Source organism: Protomyctophum bolini, assembly GCF_963924005.1.
Source record: "Protomyctophum bolini genome assembly, chromosome: 22".
NCBI classification, from domain to species: domain Eukaryota; kingdom Metazoa; phylum Chordata; class Actinopteri; order Myctophiformes; family Myctophidae; genus Protomyctophum; species Protomyctophum bolini.
The window spans coordinates 20,183,521-20,203,872 of NC_137883.1; the positions used below are offsets into that span (position 1 = coordinate 20,183,521).

Genomic DNA, 20,352 nt, shown 5'->3' on the forward strand with positions numbered 1-20,352 from the left:
TTTTACGTTACCCGGGTGTTTCCGTCTTTTGATTAGCTTCTTCTCCACTACATCTAATTCTAAGAGGCCATATCATTTATGTATTTATTTTTCACTTCACTAAAATTACTTGACAGCATTAGTTACTAGTTACTTTAGATCAATATCACAAAACATACCACAATGCCCACAATGCAAAAATGGTTGACTGCGTATTCTTAAATTGTGGTATTGATAAAATAAAATAAAAGTATTGAATGCTTATTCCGACACTGTATATGCTACAGTAGCGCCGTCACTTATTTCACTCTTAACCTTTTTTTATAAACCTGGTTGAATCGGTCTCACATTTATGAAAGGAAATTACGCTATGGAGTATGAATGCTTCATTTTTATTCTCTCTGTATTTGTTTGGGTTGTGTTGCTAGCTAGCAGCACTATGGGCTGTCGTCCGTGGTGGAAAGTAACTAAGTACATTTACTTAAGTACTGTACTTAAGTACAATGTTGAGGTATTTCTACTTTACTTAAGTATTTCCAATTTCCAGTACTTACTTCTACTCCACTACATCTCAGAGGCAAATATTGTACGTTTACTCCACTACATTTATTTGAGTGGAGCGTTACTACTAGTTACTTTGTAGATTTTGATTATTATTTAAAAAAAACATACAGTAACCACTCCAGCCTAATTAAATATAAATTTTGACCATTTGAAAATAGCCGATCTACAAGCCCACAATTCGTCACAATGAGATACATTGTGAGCTCGTAGATCTGCTATTTTCAAATGATTTTTTTATACATTTGAAAAGGTTGAAATGAGAGATTCTGCCGAGTACAGCACTTTTACTCTTGGTAAGTGCATTTTGACGCCAATACCTACGATACATTTTGAATTCCAGACTTTTACTTAGTAAGAGAGCATTTCTACATTAAGGTATTGATACTTATACTTAAGTAAAGACATGTGAGTAGTTTTTCCCACCACTGGTGGGTGGGTTTGCATTCCAGTGGCGGTGGTCAGCGGTGCTGGGCTGACTCTGTGTGATGTGTCCAACAGTTTGACCCCATTCCCACAGTGGCAGGCAGGGTCAGGTCAGCTCCCAGCAGCACAACGGCTGGGCATGGCATCCATCAGGGGCTTTCAACCCTTTTCATTTCAAGGCCCATCATGTATTGGGCATTTGAGCCACGGACCACCATTTTGATGAGATTTAGACTCTCAGACCCAAAACTAAAGAATATTTTCTTTGTCGTTGGATACGATTTTGTCCACAATCCCTTGCTTTTGGCAAACTAATCAAAATAACAATTATTCTACTTTCTCTAATTGTGTAGACTTCTTGTAAAGGAAGTAATGCAGATGTCCTCACTGTATTGCTTGCATTACTGCTCTTGTTTTTTAATGTTTATGCCTTGCTTTTTTTTTGCTTTTTTTCTCCATTGCTCTGTAAAGCACTTTGAGCTGCATCTCATGTCATGAAAGGTGCTATACTAATAGAGTTTTATTATTATTATTAGATGTTTAAAACAATAATTTAACTCTTGAGAGCGTCAAATTTAACCAAATGGGTCCATTTGCTTTCATTTTATGCTCTCAAGAGTTAAAGATCTATAAGGGTCCATTTGGTTACCAACTCTCCATCATTTAGCTGGGGACCACCTGGAACCGCCTCAAGGACCACTGGTGGTCCCGGACCACTGGTTGAGAACCACTGGCATCCAGGATCAAATGGGACGTCTTTGAGTTGAAGGACTGGAGCATAATGCAGTGGTGCAAATTAACTATAGGCTCAAGTACTCAAGTACTGTAGGTACTGAGGTATTTACTGAGGTATTTCCCATTTCAAATACTTTTACTTCTACTCGGCTCCAAATCGGATCAAATATTACTACTTTACTTAGTTACTATATAGTGACTTTGTATATTTTGGTTATTATTACAAAACATGCAATAACCACTTCATTTTGGCCATTTGAAAATAGCCGGTCGCAGCTGTCATCAAGTGGTGGTCCGTGGCTCAAATGCTGAGAAATAAAAATAATGGATAATAATTATGGATGTGAAAGAGGTTGAAAACCACTGATGTAGAGTGATAACAGCCCTGAGCTATACTACGTACAACATGTGGGGTCTTAAGAGGTTAAACTCACCCACGGTGGGTGCTTGGTTTCACCCTCCCCGTCTACACCAAATATCTGCCGGAAATATCTGAGCTACAAGCTCACAACGAGCCTGCAGAGTGGCCATCTTCTGTGAACGTTCCCTCCAGAAAGGGATGCTATAGGGTTCAAGTGGATAAGCATGCGCACCCCCTCAAGTCCACACACACACACACACACACACACACACCCACACACACACACACACACACACACACACACACATGCACACTCACTCATTGGAAGGATTAGCGTGCGGATTGGCGCTTTGGGCTTTCCTTCAGAATGTCTAATGTCTTGCCTCATCACACTCATAACCCCACTCTTCGCCTCATAACAAACATGTCTTTGACAGGGCGGAAGTGGTGGTTCAGAGGTCGCCCAGATGTTTTGGCCACAGCACAAAGCCAACGCGACGTGTTGTGGTTGACCCTCTGGGTGCCGTCCGTCCACTCCATGTGTTGTGATTGACCACACAGTGAGTTCACCAGACAGTCACGGTTCAGCGACTCGTCCGCAAACGTCTCCACAAAATGGGTGGTGCGGTTGGGGGCGGCGGAGAGAGAGAGAGAGAGGGGGGGGGGGGCACGAAGTGACCTCCCACTTTCAGGCCACTGGCCTTCACCTGAGCCGGGGGGGTGGGGGGGTGGGTTCTGAATTAGGGGGATTGTGGGGAGGTGGGGGCGATGGGGACTCCTGGCTCCCGTGGCCTCATCCATGGGTGGTGGTTTGTTTGGGACAGCCAAAGGGGGCCGCGAGGTCAGAGCCACGATAGGGTAAATTATGGAGTATATGGTGAGATGAAGAGAGGGGATGACGGCAGAGAGAGAGAGGCGTTGTTCTGGGGCTGGCTTGACCTCCCGGGTCCTTGGGAGACACCAGGGCCCACGGGCCCCCCCCCCCCCCCCGGGTCCTTGGGAGACACCAGGGCCCACGAGCTCCCCAACCCCCCCCCCCCGGGACCTTGGGAGACACCAGGGCCCACGAGCTAATCCTCTCCCTGACCTTGCCTTCAAAGCTGTCAGGGCTTCAAAGCTCATCTCAGCGCCCTGATGTGATGGGACCTCCCAGCCAAACGGGAGCAACCCAAACCCACCACCACCATCACCCATTACAACCCCTTTACTCCTTCTTCAATGGGTCCCAACCCCTGGTTAGTCTAACCCCCCCCCCTGGCCCCCCGCGACCTCATTCCTTGGCTCCTCTGTCAAGTCCACTGCTGCCACAGAGCTCTGACAGCCTCACGTCTCCTCAGGAAAAAAAAGGGGAGCAAAAACACAGTTGTTTTTCTCAGGTTGGCTCCATTGAGTTTGAGTTTTTCTCTCTCTTTTTTTGGTGGTGGGGGGGGGGGGGGGGGCGGTTCTTTCTTTGCCAGCGGTGTGTGTGTTTGTTCACTTCCCGGCTAATTGTGAGAAATAGCGCCGCGTTCCAGCCGTAATTGTCTTCGATAGCCTCCGTGTGCACAATTAGCTTTGGAAAGCGAACGTTAAGGTTTTCATATTTAATTTGAAGGGAGGGCTGCGAGTTTGACTATCTTTTCAACCTCAGACTGAAATGTGTAGTGTAGTCTCATTTTGTTTCATTGAGGCTGACAATCTTAGGGATGACACAATTGCAATAACGTGTCAAATTTGAGGTGGATGCTATTTTGTTTTTTTATGGCCACTGACCAGTATTTTTTTTTAACATCATAATCTAGCAATATCTTGAAACATCTGTGAGTGTTTGGGTTCCCAGGCCAACTATCTAACTTCAGGAATGCCCTTTTCCCCTAAAAAAAATCCCTTTTCATGGCTACATTACTCAGTGGTGGATTTCCTTCTCTCTCTCTCTCTCTCTCTCTCTGTCTCTCTCTATTTCTCTCTCTCGCTCTATCTCACCTTGCCCTCCGTAAAGGAGGCCGGCATTAGGAGTGAGCCTTGTGTAATCCTGCTAATATGAACCATATCTACATGAAGGGCAGACAGAGCGAGGGAATGGGGCAACGGTTAGTATAGTTCCTGGGATGTCTTCTGCAGCACTCCCCTCTTCTTGGAATCCTCGGGACGGCCCGTGATTTCCCAGGGTTTTTCTCTCTCCCGGATAAATTGGCCCTGGTCCTAAAAGAAAAAACAGATTCCACTTTGGTAGCAGCGCAAGTATTGTTAATTTAGAATATCATCTCTATGTGTGTGAAAAGCTCATATGTCCCAAAACTGTTGCTTTTCAAAAATAGCAGATATACGCAAGCTCACAGATGGGTGGGCCGCGGACGCTTTCAGGGGCGCTCCTCCAGGAAAGGTTGGGAATGGCTGCATTAGATCATCACGAAGCCATCCTACAGCTTGGGAAGCGGAAAACAAACTAACCTTAGTTGTGTATTTGTGTATTTGTTTGTTTGTTTGGCTGGTTGTTTGCTTAGCTGATTATCTGTTTGTTTAACATGACCGTTTGTCTACTCTAGACAGTTCTATGGTTTGCTCTGTCACCAATAACAATAACTCCAGAAGCTCTTGAGTCTGACTTATGTGGCCTGCTGTTCAGACGTGTCAAATGTGCCGTATACAATGGCTGAATAACACATTAATCCATTTAGGATGGGAGCCCCTTGTTGGATTTTTACCCGTCAAGATGGGAACCCAAACATAAAAGTTTTGTAATTTGTATATTAATATTTGAAGCTTTTCAGAAAACTTAGGTCAGGATTTAAAAGGCGTTTTTAGGGGCCGATTCCACAAACGGCCCTCCAAATCAGTAGTACTCACACTTTGAAGATTAAAAAATGCAAATGTACAAGCTCGCAGCGTGGCACAAAGCGACACAGCTGCCTTCCCGGTTTTAATGTAATAACTTCCCCATAAGCTTCCCCGTCGATGCACGCATGCATGCGCCATTGAAGATTCCAATTCAAAGGTCTCACTGTGTTGCGTTTTGAGTGCTCTCATTTATATGAAACAGCCATGAACCTATACTCACGTCGAAACCCCAAATGCATGTCAGCTGTCACCCTGACAAAATGTGTATCGCTCGTATTTGTTGTTCTTGCGGGCCTAATCTAAGCATTTTCGTCAACTTCCTTAGATTTATCTGGGCCTCTCATCTGCGGGACTCTTCGCCAAGAACAACAAGCAAGCTAGCAGCTACAGAACGGAAACATATGCATATGTGTGTGCATGCGCTCACATGCACAGCGCTCCGATCACTGCACATGCCTGTGTGTTTGTCTGCGGACACACACACACACGCACAAGCGAGCACGCACACACACACACACACACACACACACACACACACACACACACTCACTCACTCACTCACTCACTCACACGAGCGTGTACACACACACACACACACACACCAATCAACATTTTAAAATGTTTTAACACTCACCCAAAAGCCTTAGGTTGTGTTTGTGTGTGTGTGTGTGTGTGTGTGTGTGTGTGTGTGTGTGTGTGTGTGTGTGTGTGTGTGTGTGTGTGTGTGTGTGTGTGTGTGTGTGTGTGTGTGTGTGTGTGTGTGTGTGTGTGTGTGTGTGTGTGTGTGTGTGTGTGTGTGTGTGTGTGTGTGTGTGTAACCTAAATCAAAAGTATAACTACAAAACAACCATTTCTCTTGTGAGGGAGGACCGGGAAAATGGTCACAATATCTATTTCTTTATAGTATAAATACACAGTACACACACACACACACACACACACACACACACACAGAATGGCATGTGATCGGCCGGCCCGGTGCCCACCACGGCACACATTGGCGGCACAACAATGCACTTCCCTCTCCCTCTCTCACTTTACAAGCACTCACATTCACCCACACTTCCGCGAGTAATCACCCGCCGCTATCAAAAACACCTTTTGAAAAGGCATATTACGGGTTGCCTTGTGCCTGACTTTCAGAGCATGGCAGAGATAAAGCCTCCATTCTTTGACGGGGGCCTCGTAAAAGAATGTCTAGGAACGCACGGGAGATGGAAGCAGCCATGATGAAAACTTATCACGCGACACTTTTGCCGCGCTGGAGGATGAGTGGCATATTTATAAGCTGAAAAAGACCTACTAGTTTCCGCATGTGACACATCAACTAAATTTCATTATAACCAAGATATTCACAAAAAAATAAATAAATAATGACAGATGTACAGTAGGCCTAACCACTACGATCAAAAATGTTCCAAGAAAATCACTAAGGTGGCAACCCAGTCGGCTCCACTCTGGGAGTAGGATAGCACAGTTGATTTTTTTCTTTTTATGTTTTGATTGGGCGTTCCATTATGCTCGTTTGAAGCACGGCTAGATGGCTACTTCAACCAATACAATCAGATTTATTCCTCGAAACGACCTGTTGTATAATATACTGTAGATTAACGTTTCAACACAGAGTCTTCTTCAGAATGTATCATGCAGTCTACCTGCACAGCCTTTGTGATCTACTGGTAGATCGCAATCTACCTTTTAGGCACCCCCGATCCAGAGGACATGTATTTTTAGACAGTGGTTCATCAAGGTCTGCAGTTTATCGCTGACATTACTGGTGGTCCTCCCAACTTTCACATCCACACGGCAGTACCAATTCAACGTTGGGGTTGTAGATGTTGAGCTTGGTATTGAGTGAGAGAACAGAGTATACGTTTGAGCATGAATCTACGAGCCAGCTGAGTTGACTTCCATGCATGATGCTTGAAGTACCATACCGGCGTGTTTAGCCCATTTACTCCTGGCAGAATAGAACTTGGCATTACTGCATTTCAAAGCCTCTCCATAGTTCGATATTCGAGAAAGCCACTGGATTCCCTTATTTTCACTATGGTATGAAGATCTACTTGCATAGACTTGAAATTATAATCCAAAATTCCAAATTGCTAATTATTGTGCAGTTATTATTAGTTATTATTGCTGTGTTTAATACATCATTATTATTATTAAACAAACTAGTAAAATGCCTAAACAGGGTTAGCCATGAGGGGTAAGGCATCGCGCAAGACTTCTTCTGCATTGGCGATATTGTCACTTCTTTTTTTTTCCTTTTTTATAGTATCAGCATGGGAACATCTGGGGCAATTTTTCAAAATGTGGTCTTTTATAAAGGTAATGCCTTTGATCTTGATGGCCTCTGAACTTTTGACTTTGAGTCTGATTCAGTGTCAAAACGGGGGGGCTCAGGGCGCACTCACAAAAGCCCTATACTATCTGAATGGAAGCTTTGGGCCCGGCCCGGCCGACTCCCTTTGTGACCGTTAGTCTGAGCTCAAAGTGGAGAGGCCACTTTAAGGGGCCCTGGAGGGCCCTCCACGTCCATCACGGCACACTATTAATCAAAATACGCATCGCTCTGTACTGTAATGTGAGAGAGAGAGAGAGAGAGAGAGAGAGAGAGAGAGCACTATAAAGAAGGTCTGTTCCTTTAGGGTCGTCCACAAGGGTATAGAAGAGGTGGACAAAGTATATGATGTCATACTCAAGTCAATAGTCAAGTATTCAAAAGTAAAAATGATATTTCTTTTGAATATCGATGCACTGCTGTACTAACATTTAGCTGTACTAACATTTAGATTTTTTGTCAATTTGGGTCAGAATAATTATTATTTATCATCCATCATCCAGTTCACTTAATACTTAGTGCTAGTAAAATATAATGGTCCGAGAGTCTTGAGAAGAGTTGTTCAGGAATAGCCCCACACAGTGATTGATTGATTGATTGATTGACTGACAGTATGGTAAGGTACAGGCTAGATTGACTCGACTCACAATACAATTGCATTGCAATTACAATAATAGGTTTGCAATACGATTTCTCACTATTATTTTTCAGACAAATACATATTTTTTATTATTTTTGGTCCCTTTTTTAAATTTTTATCTTAACCAAGCAGCAAATGATTGAAAACGTATCTCATTTTTTGTATTTGTTTATGCTCTGTTTGCATCACGAGTCATAAGCTAAGTGATGGATAGTTAGGAACCAAATGGACCCTTACTGATCTGTATTCTGTAACTCAGAGAGTGTACAACATGGAACCAAATGAACTCTGTTGACATTGAGGAGGACGTTACCGTGTAGATTAAAAAAACATGGTATCAAATGGGAGGTCTGTGGTCTACTGTATATGAGACTGGGGGAGGTTGAAATGAAAGATGAACGCTGTGGAGAATGACTGGCGTGCTGCACACAGTGGGAACATTGTCTTATCACTACCTTTACCCCACTTAACCCATTTGGGCGGTAACCCCTTTTGGTGTTTTCAAAATTATGTTATAGTTTATCTATTGAAAAATAGCAGATCTACAAGCTCATAGCGTGCCAACGAATGGTGCGCTACGAGCTTGCAGGTCTGCTATTTTTTTTTTAATCGTGAAAATGTGGCTCAAATCATTGAATATATATTTCAGAGCGAACATTTTTAACTAAAATATTTGCTTCTGTGGGGTCCCTGGAACTACATATTTTGAGATGGGGGGTCCATGGCCCAATAGAGATAATTCTGACATGACTTGACATGAAAAAGGTTGAGCACCACTGATCATAGAAACATGGGTTTTTAAGAAAAATGTTAGGATTTAGAAGCCTTTTTTTTATTGACCTCAGTCCAAAATGGGTTAACTCACACCGCCATGAAATGATCCCCCATCTTCTGCTCTCTCTCTCTCTCTCTCTCTCTCTCTCTCTCTCTCTCTCTCTCTCTCTCCATCACTCTCTATCACTCACTCAATCACTCGCTTTCAGTTCATCCATACAGCTAGCGGTTCATATACCCCCCAGAATGATACGTGATTTGATGAATAAATAAATAAAAACACGTTGTGACCTCCAGAAGCAACTTTTCACCCATTCAAGGATTTTTAAAGAAAATCCTAAAAGATTTAATATATGGTCTAAGACGTGGTTAAAATGATTGTGAGGCGTAGTATTAACTAGTTTTGCTGCATGGGACCTCATTTCTGTCTCTCTCTCCGTCTCTCGTCTGTCTCTCTGCTGCTCCCCTCTCCAGGATCGTGTCTCTCTCAGCTTGCCTTTTCCAGTGGCTAAACTAATTCAATTAACGGGGGGGGGGGAGCACGTCCCAGAGAGTCTTCGCCAGCCCCCTGTGTGCCAAGACTGCAGAAACAGAACCCAGTGTAGAACAGAGTAGTGGTAGTATGTCACATCGAACTTCCTGTGTTGATAGTATAAACCCAACACCCCCTCCATCCACCCCCCGGCCTGTCATAGATGCTCGTTTTGAACCGAGCGGAATTTCATTGTTACCTGAGTTGTTTTTTGGTAGCAGAAGCTTTTTATATATGCAGTTGTGGCTGCTTGCCAACTTGAACCCGGTGTACTTTCGTCTTTCGTCTAGCGGGGGAGTGTGAACGCCGGTGACCACGATGGATTCTAGGGAAGGAAAAGAGAGGAGAGGGACGAGGAGAGGGGAGGGAAATGAAAGGCATGGAACATAGTCAGAACCACCACGTAAAAAGGTCTTTCCTGCTGTAAATCTTTTGACACTTTTTTTTCTTGCAAGGTACTACTACTACTGGAGACTGCACAGCTTTCTCTCTCTCTCTCTCTCTCTCTCTCTCTCTCTCTCTCTCTCTCTCTCTCTCTCTCTCTGTGTGTGTGTGCGTGTGGTACAGTGAAAGGAGACATTGCACGTGCATTACAATTTGCAAGTTGTGACTTACAAGTGTGGAATCACATCAGTGATGTTGATGGCACATGGACACCTAAACGACAGCAGGGTAATTGGCCTCTGAGGGAGGGCCCTGTTTTGACGCCTGGTGCTAAAATGCCCGCTGCACTGAGCACAACGCGCTGAACAACTCTCCATTACTCCTGGGTGGGTGATGTGTCTTGGGAGAGACCCATTTGTGGGTTGCGGACACATTGGTCCCCTTAGTTTTTGTTTCCTACATTTGTTTTTTAATTATTATTATTTCAAAACATTTTCTATAAAACATTCTGAAAAAAGCTAAACTTTTCATGAATTAATAACAAAATCCAATTTTCTTTTTTTTAAGAAGTAGTGAAATTAGCTGATCTACAAGCTCGCAACGTGACGAATATCTAATTTCTGTTTTGGATCACAGGTTGAAACGTTTGGGAACCACTGCTCTATACTGCTAACATGACTCTGCCAGATGGTGGCAGTAGTGAGTTCCTCCTCCTGCTTCCATCTGGTCTCTCTCACGCAGAAACGATGAACCCGAAGCAGCGGGACAAAAATCTGATATCTCCATAATAATTTCGAGTTGTAGTCTTGTTAGGTTGTGTTTACACGTGCGCTGTGGCACAGCTTCACTATGTCATCAGTCTCGCGTTGATCCCGCCCGCCTCTGAGGGGTGAAAAGTTAAAACACCCGCGTGTGCAGGTGCAGCTCGCCTGGCAACCAGTGTGCACTGCACTGGCTTTGAAGTTAGATTGATGCTTTAAAGGGCCCACCCTCAGCCCTGACCAACCAACTACATTTTTTTTGAATGATTTGTCTGAGCACTCAATAAACGTTATGGCTTCCCCTGCACATTAACACAAGCACCTACTCAATTTGATGGCTCGTTCCAATCAGCACTGGTTCGGAGACAGCACTGGTTATGAGATGACGTGTGCAGGTGCAGCTCGTCATGAGACGACATGTGCAGATGCCCAACTCTTTTACATGAGTTGGGCGTGTTATAATGTAGTAGACTCCAGAAAAGCATTCCAGCAGCCAGCTCATAGCATGGCTTGTTAGGCAATAGACTTTCAATCCATATGGGTTGAGTGGGTTCGAATCCTGCTCACGCCATCATTTTTGTGTCCACCGCAAACCGCAAACTTTTTGCGAAGTTTGCTTGCGGTTATGTTTAGGTTTGGGGTTTAACTTTGGGGTAGGGTTAGTAATAGTAATGTCCTACATGTTCACCCGTGGCTTTGTGTGGTGCCACTCAAAGTGACTACTGGGTTGGGCTTCGCTGGATGCATGTTCCAACCCCTAGTATGGGCCTTGAGGGGTGAAAACACCTGTGTGTGCAGGTACAGTTCGCCTGGCAGCCAGTGTGCACTGCACTGGCTTTGAAGCTGCAACTCAGCTTTAGATTGATGCTTTAAAGGGCCCACCCTCAGCCCTGACCAACCAACTAAATTTGCCAGCTAATTTGAATGATTTGTCTGAGCACTCATTAAACGTTATGGCTTCCCCTGCACATTAACACAAGCACCTACTCAATTTGATGGCTGCGACTGTGGCTGGAAAAGAAAAAAGACGTGGAGAGGAATGGAGTGGAGTGAGAGTGAAAGTGAGAGTGAGAGTGGAGTGGGAGTAGTGAGAGTGAGAGTGGCAGTGGGAGTGGAGAGGCGGTACAGTGGGAGAGCTGGCCTTGGATGAACCTCGCGTGATATAGAGAAAATGCTATGGCTGCTGCCGACGGAGGCCCCTGAGAATGGGGATCGTTTGGCAGTCATGCTAACGCGCTCGCTCGTGCGTGAGTGCGTGCGTGTGTGTGAGAGAGAGAGAGAGAGACAGAGAGCCACAAAGAGTGAGACAGTATATCGACGCTGTCGGGCAGATTATCTCCATATTCTAACTTTTTGTGTTTTTGTTATATAACGCCCTACTTGAGTCCTTACAAGGCCACACAAAAGCATCCAAAGTAGCTGATCTGCAAGCTCAAAATGCGGCACAAAGTGACGTCGAGATCGCCTATTTTCACCAGTTTGGGGTCCTGGGCATTTTTCTTTAGAGTCCGGAGTTAAAAGGTTTGGTAACCACAGTTCTAAAAATGTTAGTCTGGCAGCCAACAGGTTTCAACAAGTGGGAAATTTGGTATATAGTTTTTTATTGGCCTAAAATATTGTCTATAATATATACTACATTCATGAATCCACTTGCTGACCGGCTATCGGTATTGAGCAATGTTCTTTATAGGGGATGTGACCATACCATTAACAACCTATATAAGGCAAGATTTTGATGATTCTTTTTTTTTTCATGATTCTGAATCCATTCCAAGCATTAGTCCTTGGGCTAAGAACGACCACAGCCACTTGTCCAAATGTGCCCAATTTCCCACTCGACAGAGTCCACACCCCCGGCTACCGGACTATGTCGTTGTCCTCACAAGTACTAATACAGACGCGTGTGTGCGTGCACGGCTGCACGCATAGTCAGGCTTTTGTGGGCGGCCGTCTGGGAATGCTAAGGTCGTCGGTTTGACCCTCGGCCCGCCCACTCTACACTGGAAGTGTCCCTGAGCAAGACACTTAACCCCTGAACAGCTCCCTCATGTGCTCATCATGCAGAGCCGTCTGAGCAGACATCTGCTGGGAGAAACAGTGAAAACGCAGTTTGGGGGATCCCCAGTTCAAGCATGATTATGTTCGGGGGTCGTGGCCTGAACCGTTTGAGAACTCATATTTTGTTCAACTCATGCAGCCACTTCTGCCATTTGTTCAATAGCCCATGATGGCATAAACCTTTATTTCTTTAGTGGTTCTCAAAGTGGGGTCCCTCTGGCTTCCTAGAGGGAGTTCCAAATGTCTTACAGGTCTGGGGGTCCTTGAAATAAAAAAAAAAAAAAAAAAACTGTTGCTTTTCAGGATTCAAATTCCAAAACGGCAAAAGTAACAGGTCGACGAGCTCGAGCTTGCGGAGCTGCTACTTTTTTATGATATTTTTGGTGGAGATACAGTAGAAGACTGACAGGAAATGGGGAGAGATATGAGGAGTGACACTTGAACCCGCAACATGCCGTCAGCAACTAGCTGCTGCTTTCCCTGCTTTTGTTTGGGGGTGGGGGGGCGTGGTCCTTGACATGAAAAAGTTTGAGAACCACGTTTTTCAAAAAAATCTAATCTGGTCTCTGATTCAACAACAACAAGAAGAAAAGCCTTTGTCCCCGACAGCAACGATCCAGTAGAATCATTTCTCTCTCTCTCTGTGTCCACAGGGACGTGTTGCCTCACGTGGTGTACACCTACCAGGTGCAGACCCTCTCCAGACAGAGCGAGAGTGAACCGTCCCCACCGCTCGTCCATGAGCTGGGAGCGCCTTACTGCGGGGACGGCCGCATACAGAGGTAAGACTTGTGCACGCGCCTTGCCTTGCTCTACTGGGGCGAACCTCTATAACCCAGCCACCACCACCAGGTGGTCCCCCAGCTAAATGATGGAGAGTTGGTAACCAAATGGACCCTTATTAGATCTTTAACTCTTGAGAGCATTTTAAATTAAACCAAATGGGGTTAAATTATTGTTAAACATCTGCATTACTTAATCTACACAAAGTCTACAAAATTAGAGACTGTATTGGTATTTTGATCAACGTTTGCCTGTTATCTCTCCTAATGCTACCAACATCAATACAGCATGGAATTGTGGAAAAATCCTTATTTAACGACAACAAAATATGTCATCAATTGGTGGTCTGTGGCTCAAATACACAATACATAATGGGCCATGATACAAAAATGGTTGAAAACCACTGCTCTTACACTCTAATGAACGCTGAGCCTAAAATCAGAATCTCTAGGAAGATTGTCCTCACACTATAGCGTTAGAACACACACACACACACACACACACACACACACACACACACACACACACACACACACACACACACACACACACACACACACACCCGCAATATAAGTTAATAAATCATCTTCAGAGAGAATGCCTGGCCCTATGAAGGAGGCTCGGCCCATGATTAATGAGTATTATTCCTTTAGTGTGGTCAGTGTATACAGACTGCTGGGTTTCACCTGCGTTGCATTCTACAGTTCCAGGGAGGAGTGTGACGACATGAACTCCATGAACGGGGACGGCTGCTCCAGCCAGTGCAAGAAGGAAGCCTTTTTCAACTGTATTGGTGAGCACATTAATAATGGCAGTGTTGGTCAACATCTGGTCTGGGGTACAAAAATGAAATGAAAACTAAACTATGATGACTAAATCTAAGACTAAATATATTGACAATTTCGTCAACAATTAAAAACTAGACTAAAATGTTAGGAAGGGACTAGTGTACAAGAGATCCAGTATAAGTCATTTTACACTAAATATTTATAGTTACAGTGAAGACGTATGTTAGAGTTTTATTTATTGATTTCAGTTCTGCGTTTAACACGATCTTGCCCATCAAATTATTTGATAAGCTCTTGGCCATGGGTATCTCTTTGTCTCTGGATTTTAGACTTTCTGTCAAACCGGAAGCAAGTGGTTAAGATTGGCAACATGCTCTCTCAATCCATGACTCTTAACACTGGGGCCCCCCAGGGTGGGTTCTCTCAGCCCTCCTCTTCGCACTTTATACCAATGACTTTATTTCACATTCTCAATTTGTTTCTTTTTTTAAATATGCAGATGACACAACTGTCGTTGCCTATATTAAAAATGGTGATGAATCAGCCTACAGGGCCGAGGTGGCAGCCCTCGTAGACTGGTGCACTGATAATAACCTTATCCTAAACCTGGCTAAGACCAAAGAAATGATATTTGATTTCCGGAAAAAGGGGATTATGCCCCCATCCCTGGTTATCGATGACCAGCCTGTCGAAAGGGTCGACAGTTTTAAATTCCTTGGCACCACTATATGCTGCTCCCTAAAATGGGAAGTTAACACTAGTAACATCTTGAGTAAAGCCCACCAGAGGCTTCACTTCCTACGCCTCTTAAAGAAGTTCGGTGTGACTGGGGAGGCGTTGGTTCACTTCTACAGAGCCACTGTGGAGAGTGTCCTCGTCTTCTCAGTCACAGTGTGGTATGGAAACACCACTGACTTAGAGAGGAAACGGCTTGAAAGGGTGGTACGCACAGCGTCAAAAATCATTCCTCTATCTACACCATACGCACTAAGCGCAGAATGCAGAAGGTGATCGCCGACCCCTCCCACCCTGCCTGCTCTCTTTTTGCACCCCTGCCCTCAGGTAAGAGACTCCGGTCTCTAAAGTGCAATACCTCCCGCTTCAAGAACAGCACTTATCCCGAGGCTGTTCGCCTCTTGAATGCTGACCCTCTTTTCACTCGCACTTTACAGCGTGAAGCTGCCGATGAACTGTGATGAATTTGCTATTTATTTATTCAACATGAATTGTAACGTTTTGCATTCTTCCTATTTATTGGTCCCCCTCATATGATGTCTGTACTTTTGTATCGTGTTCTGTCTGATTATGTGATGTGAATATGTGTATGTATCGTATGTATGTTTTTAGTGCACTGAAACAAATTCCAATCAACTCTGTTGACATGGCAATAAATGAATCTTGAATCTAGAGAAGGGGAGAGACATGCAGCAAAGGCCGACATGAACGGGACTCGAACACGCGACACGTTGTCAGGCCAGAGCCTATATGTGGCATGTGCCTGCCCTGGACCACTAGGCCCCCATTTTACACTTTTACATGCTGAAAATTGCAGATCTACAAGCTCACAACATTGTATGTTGTGAAAATGTATTTTGCCCGCCAAAATACGTTTTTGTCGACTAAATCAACTGTATGTTGACTACAATCTTATAATATTTAGTAGACTAAAACTAGACTAAAGCATTCCAGGTGACTAAAATGTGACTAAAACTAAATGAAAACCATTCAAGAGACTACGACTAAAACTAAAATCAAAATTGTGACAGCAAATTTAGATTTTTGATAATAGTGTAGCAGGCAGATGGAGAGCTCTTGGGTGCCCTGTGATGAACTGTGCAGCATAATGAAATGAGCCATGCTCTCCTAATAGCAGCTCAACTCCACACTGCATAGCATAAGCACTTTGACCTGTTGGGTCAAAATGTGTCGGCAAATCCTCCCATGAAAAAACAAAACAAAGGGTAAATCAACAAATTGTACATGCTTTAGTGTCTGCTACAATATTCTCTCTCTCTCTCTCTCTCTCTCTCGCGCTCAGATTAACTTGATTTTTCATGCAATATCAATTAAAATCATATATACTGTAAGCCGCGTTCAACAACAAATTGTGTGTGTGTGTGTGTGTGTGTGTGTGTGTGTGTGTGTGTGTGTGTGTGTGTGTGTGTGTGCATGCGTGCGCGCGCACGGGCACGCACACGAGAGAGAGAGAGAGCTTTGGTGATTGTGTGAAGTGGCCACTTAATCCCTTACAGATTGCTGGACTAGCTGTGCTGTTTTCCACCAACTGCACTGCTTGTGCGTTTACTTGCGCGTGCGTGCGTGTGTGAGAGAGAGTCTGCATGACATAGTTGTAGTTTTTTGTGCAGAAATTGGACACTATAATGACTGGACCTTCTGTCCATCTGTCTGTCTGTGCAGTGTGGGTGTGCATGCATGTGTGTGTGTGTGTGCGTGGCTGTCAGTGTATTAGACAGAGAGAGAGGAACTTGGACGGGGAGTGGACAGTGAGCGTAGAGCGAGGCCAGAGCAGAGGGCTACAAGGTGGATGCTCTTTAATAGGCCATTCACACGACTGAGCTGTGTTATGTTCTATCTGGATCTGATGAAATGGACCAGTTCTTTTCACATCAGCCCCAACCTGGTGCTGGTGATCCTGCCCAGTGGTGGAAAAAGTACTCACATATTTTGCTTGGGTAAACGTATCAATACTGCAATGTAATGTTACAAGCTGAAGTCTGGAATTCAAAGTGTACTTGAGTAAAAGTGCAAATTAAGTTTTGGCATCAAAATGTACTTTAAGTACCAAAAGTAGAATGTAGTCATTACTCATTATGCAGAATGTCCCATTTCACAGGTTTCAAATTTGTAAAAAATAAATAAAATAAATGTTCGGAAATAGCAGATCAACAGTGTTCTAATCAATAACTACAAAGTAACTAAAGTTTTCAAATTAATGTAGTGGAGTAAAAAGTACAGTATTTACCTCTGAGATGTGCTGCAGTGGAGTAGAAGTAAATTTACTGAAAATGAGAAATACCCAGGTAAAGTAAGTAAGTAATTGTCTTCTAAATCGTGACAGTTTTCAGAAAAACCTATGTTTCTATATCAGTGGTGCTCAAACTCTTTCATGTCAAGGACCCCCAGAATGATATATATTTGGCCGCAGACCCCCATTTCTAAATATGTTGTTCCAGAGACCCCTCCAGAAGCAAAGATTTGAGTTAAAAGCGGGAAATAATATATAGTCAAAGATTTGTGCCACGTTTTCACAATTTTGCGTACGATTTAGAGTGCCGTGCTACGAGCTGGTCTGCTATATAACATAATGCTTAAAACACTCTGCCCGTCTGGGCACCTAGGCTGATGAGCCAGCCTGATGGGGTGCGGCGGGTTAAAACACTCTGCCCGTCTGGGCACCTAGGCTGATGAGCCAGCCTGACGGCGTGCGGCGGGTTAAAACACTCTGCCCGTCTGGGCACCTAGGCTGATGAGCCAGCCTGACGGGGTGCGGCGGCCTTTGCCACGTGTCTTACCCCTCATCTCTCTCCCCATTTCTTGTCAGACTACTTTCATCCATAGGTCGCATTAACTATGATGAAAACCGGCATCTCCCGTCAGTTAGTCATGCCTCCATTATGGTCACGCCACCATATACTGTATGGCCATCTCTCCATATATGAAGATCACGATGTTGAGCCCATCTAACCCTGGACAACCATATTATGGAGATCATGTTGGTCTGGAAGGACACAGCACTGCTCAAAGTGTGAAAGACCACGTCAAAAACAGATAAAATCGACCCCGGTCCGAAAACCTTTATACGGACGCAATATTCGGCGGCAGCGTGCAAATTGACATTACGTGAGGTTGATTATTTTTTTCCGTGCTCTGACTTGATTGTATTGTAGCTTTTATTTCGTTTACTTAACAAAAAGTTTTTTTTTTTCAATTTGAGTTCTTGTCGCTAGTTTTAGTTAACGACAATAACCTTGGTCTGTAGTGTCTGTTTGTCTCTTCTGTGCACCTCTGTATCTGTCTATCTCTTTGACTTCTCCTCTCCTCCTGCCCTCGTGGGCTGTCGTACATTCTCTCCCTTGCACTCAGTCACCTTTCCACTCATTCTCTCTCTCTCTCTCTCTCTCTCTCTCTCTCTCTCTCTCCTACCCCCCCCACCCATTTAAAATTGTAATACTTTCTTGATCTCTCCTTTTTTTTAATGCCGCTCCCATCCATTACACCGTTAATTACGTCCTTTTAATTTCCTACTCTCTACCTATCTCTCTAGCATCTTCGCTCTCACAAGCTGCCGTTTGAACTCCCCCTTGTCTCCCTCCCTCCCTCGCTCTGTTCCCGCTGGGTGAGTGGCGGGGCCGTATTCCTGCGTGTGTGTGCCCCCCCTTCGGCAGCCCCTTGTTTCAACATTGCCAGAGAGCACAGAAACTGACTTGAGTTTTTTGAGCCGTGCTGCTGGTGGGGAGCGCTGGAATTTTTTTTCGAAGGAGGAGGAGGAGGCCCCCGGCCAACTTGGCACGAAATGCCGCCTTTTTCCTCCCCTAACTGGAACCCCACCGGCTGACACTGCTAGAGCTGGGAGAGAGCTGAGAGAGGCCCAGGCAAAGCCTCTTCCCTCTTCTCCCTCCTCACAATGCACCTCCAACAGCTTCCAGCTACAATCTTTCTACCTTCTTCTCCCGTGCTCCTGTGTGCTTCCAGAGCCTTCCTTACATCTCCATGCGGGCCGTCTGGTAAAGCCATACAGCCCTTTCGCTCTTCGCCATTTGACTTTTGCCTGATTGTTCTTCTAATCCACTAGAGGTTTGGGCGGCTACGCGGCCCTCACATCTAGAGTTCGGGTGTCTATGCGGCCCTCAAATCTACAGTTTGGGGCGGCTACGCTGCCCTCACACTTACGTTGCACTGCCAATCCGACCAATATGTCTGAGGCATAGTGTCGGGTGCTTTGTCAGTACTTTCTGAGTACCCAGAGCCTTCTATTAAAGAGTTGAGTAACGTCCGTTCACTTCATCGGGCCAGTCCAGTCTTCTACATAGACTTCCATTGGCGAATATTGACAAAGGCCTAAACCGGACGTTTACGGAATGCTCTAGAGTCTATGGCCATTTGTCACTATTTCGAGTTACATGAATCATGTGCCCGGTGCTGTTTTCTGCCCCCTCATTGATGCAACTCTAATAGAAGGCTCTGATTGTACCGACCTGTATGTGTCCACTTTGTGCCCATATATGGGAACTTATATATAGATATCGGTCCCATATATGCCCATGTAACAACTTTCAAGATTTTCCCCAAATTATCAAAAATAGCAGATATATACAAGCTTGCAGCGTGGCACGAAGTGATGCGCAACCAGACATAACATGACTTGTCTTTTACCTCTACTGGATCTCTTCTCCACTAACATTCTAGTCATCACAGCTTAGTTTTTATTTCGCTTTTATTTTGTTTTCGTCTGTGAATAAAGGTAGTCGATGAACATTTTTTCGTCCTAGTTTTAGGCGACGAAATGAACACTGCATAACAGCACAGCACTCCTGCCAAGGGCACTAGCTGAAGCATGGTCTTTAGGCCCTGCTCAGACTCCAACAGTTTAATAAGGGAAAATTAGCGAAATGTGAGGCAAATCTGCCAAAAAAAATGCTTAACACTGGCTTTCTTCACAAATGTGTTCATAAAGGTGTCTACTATCACCTATCAATTTGTTCCAATTTGTTTCCCTTGGGACACTTTGTGACAGCTGCTGAAAGTTGGGGTACCATTAACAACCTATATAAGGCAACATTTGCAAAATTTGAGAATTAGCATGTGATGTGTCAAACTAGGGGGTTTTCATGAATCTGTATCCATTGCAAGCATTAGTATTCCACGAAAAACAGTCCTTGGGATAACTTTAGCCATAGTCACTTGCCCAAAATGTGCCCAAATGTGCTGACCTCATCACATTTGTGATGACGGCTATGGACTTTTTTAGCCGAATGAGTGTTTTTCGTGCAAAACTAATGCCAGTTAAGTTACAGCGATCTCATTATATCTCTTATATCATTATAAAATACCTAAAGACGTGTATACTCGTCCAATGCCCCCACGGGGTGATTAGAAAAGACGTGTATACAAGTCATTGGCATAATTAGATGACATTGTTCAATGTTGAAAATCAGTGGTATTCCCCTGTAAAGGACCACTTCACCACTTTTCAATATCTTCATATAATTGGTCCTCACTAATGTTCATGATAAAATACCACAATTATTTTCTACTCAGTCTGTGTCTCATAGGAGGGCTGTGGGCAGTTCAGGAACCGTCCACATCATCGTTAAGCAGATAATTTTTTAAACAAGATATTTTTAAATATATTTTAGATTGTTATTATCGTGAGAACGATGGCTACCAT

The 20,352-nt window shown here is 44.2% G+C and overlaps 1 protein-coding gene across 1 annotated transcript in view; it reads left to right on the forward strand.

Moving 5' to 3' along the window:
• pappaa (pregnancy-associated plasma protein A, pappalysin 1a) overlaps window positions 1-20,352 on the forward strand; it is a 174,081-nt gene that overhangs the window by 53,385 nt on the left and 100,344 nt on the right. The window contains 2 exon segments of the mRNA XM_080756808.1: window positions 13,026-13,154; window positions 13,860-13,948. Of these exon segments, the coding sequence (XP_080612934.1) occupies window positions 13,026-13,154; window positions 13,860-13,948 (218 nt within the window).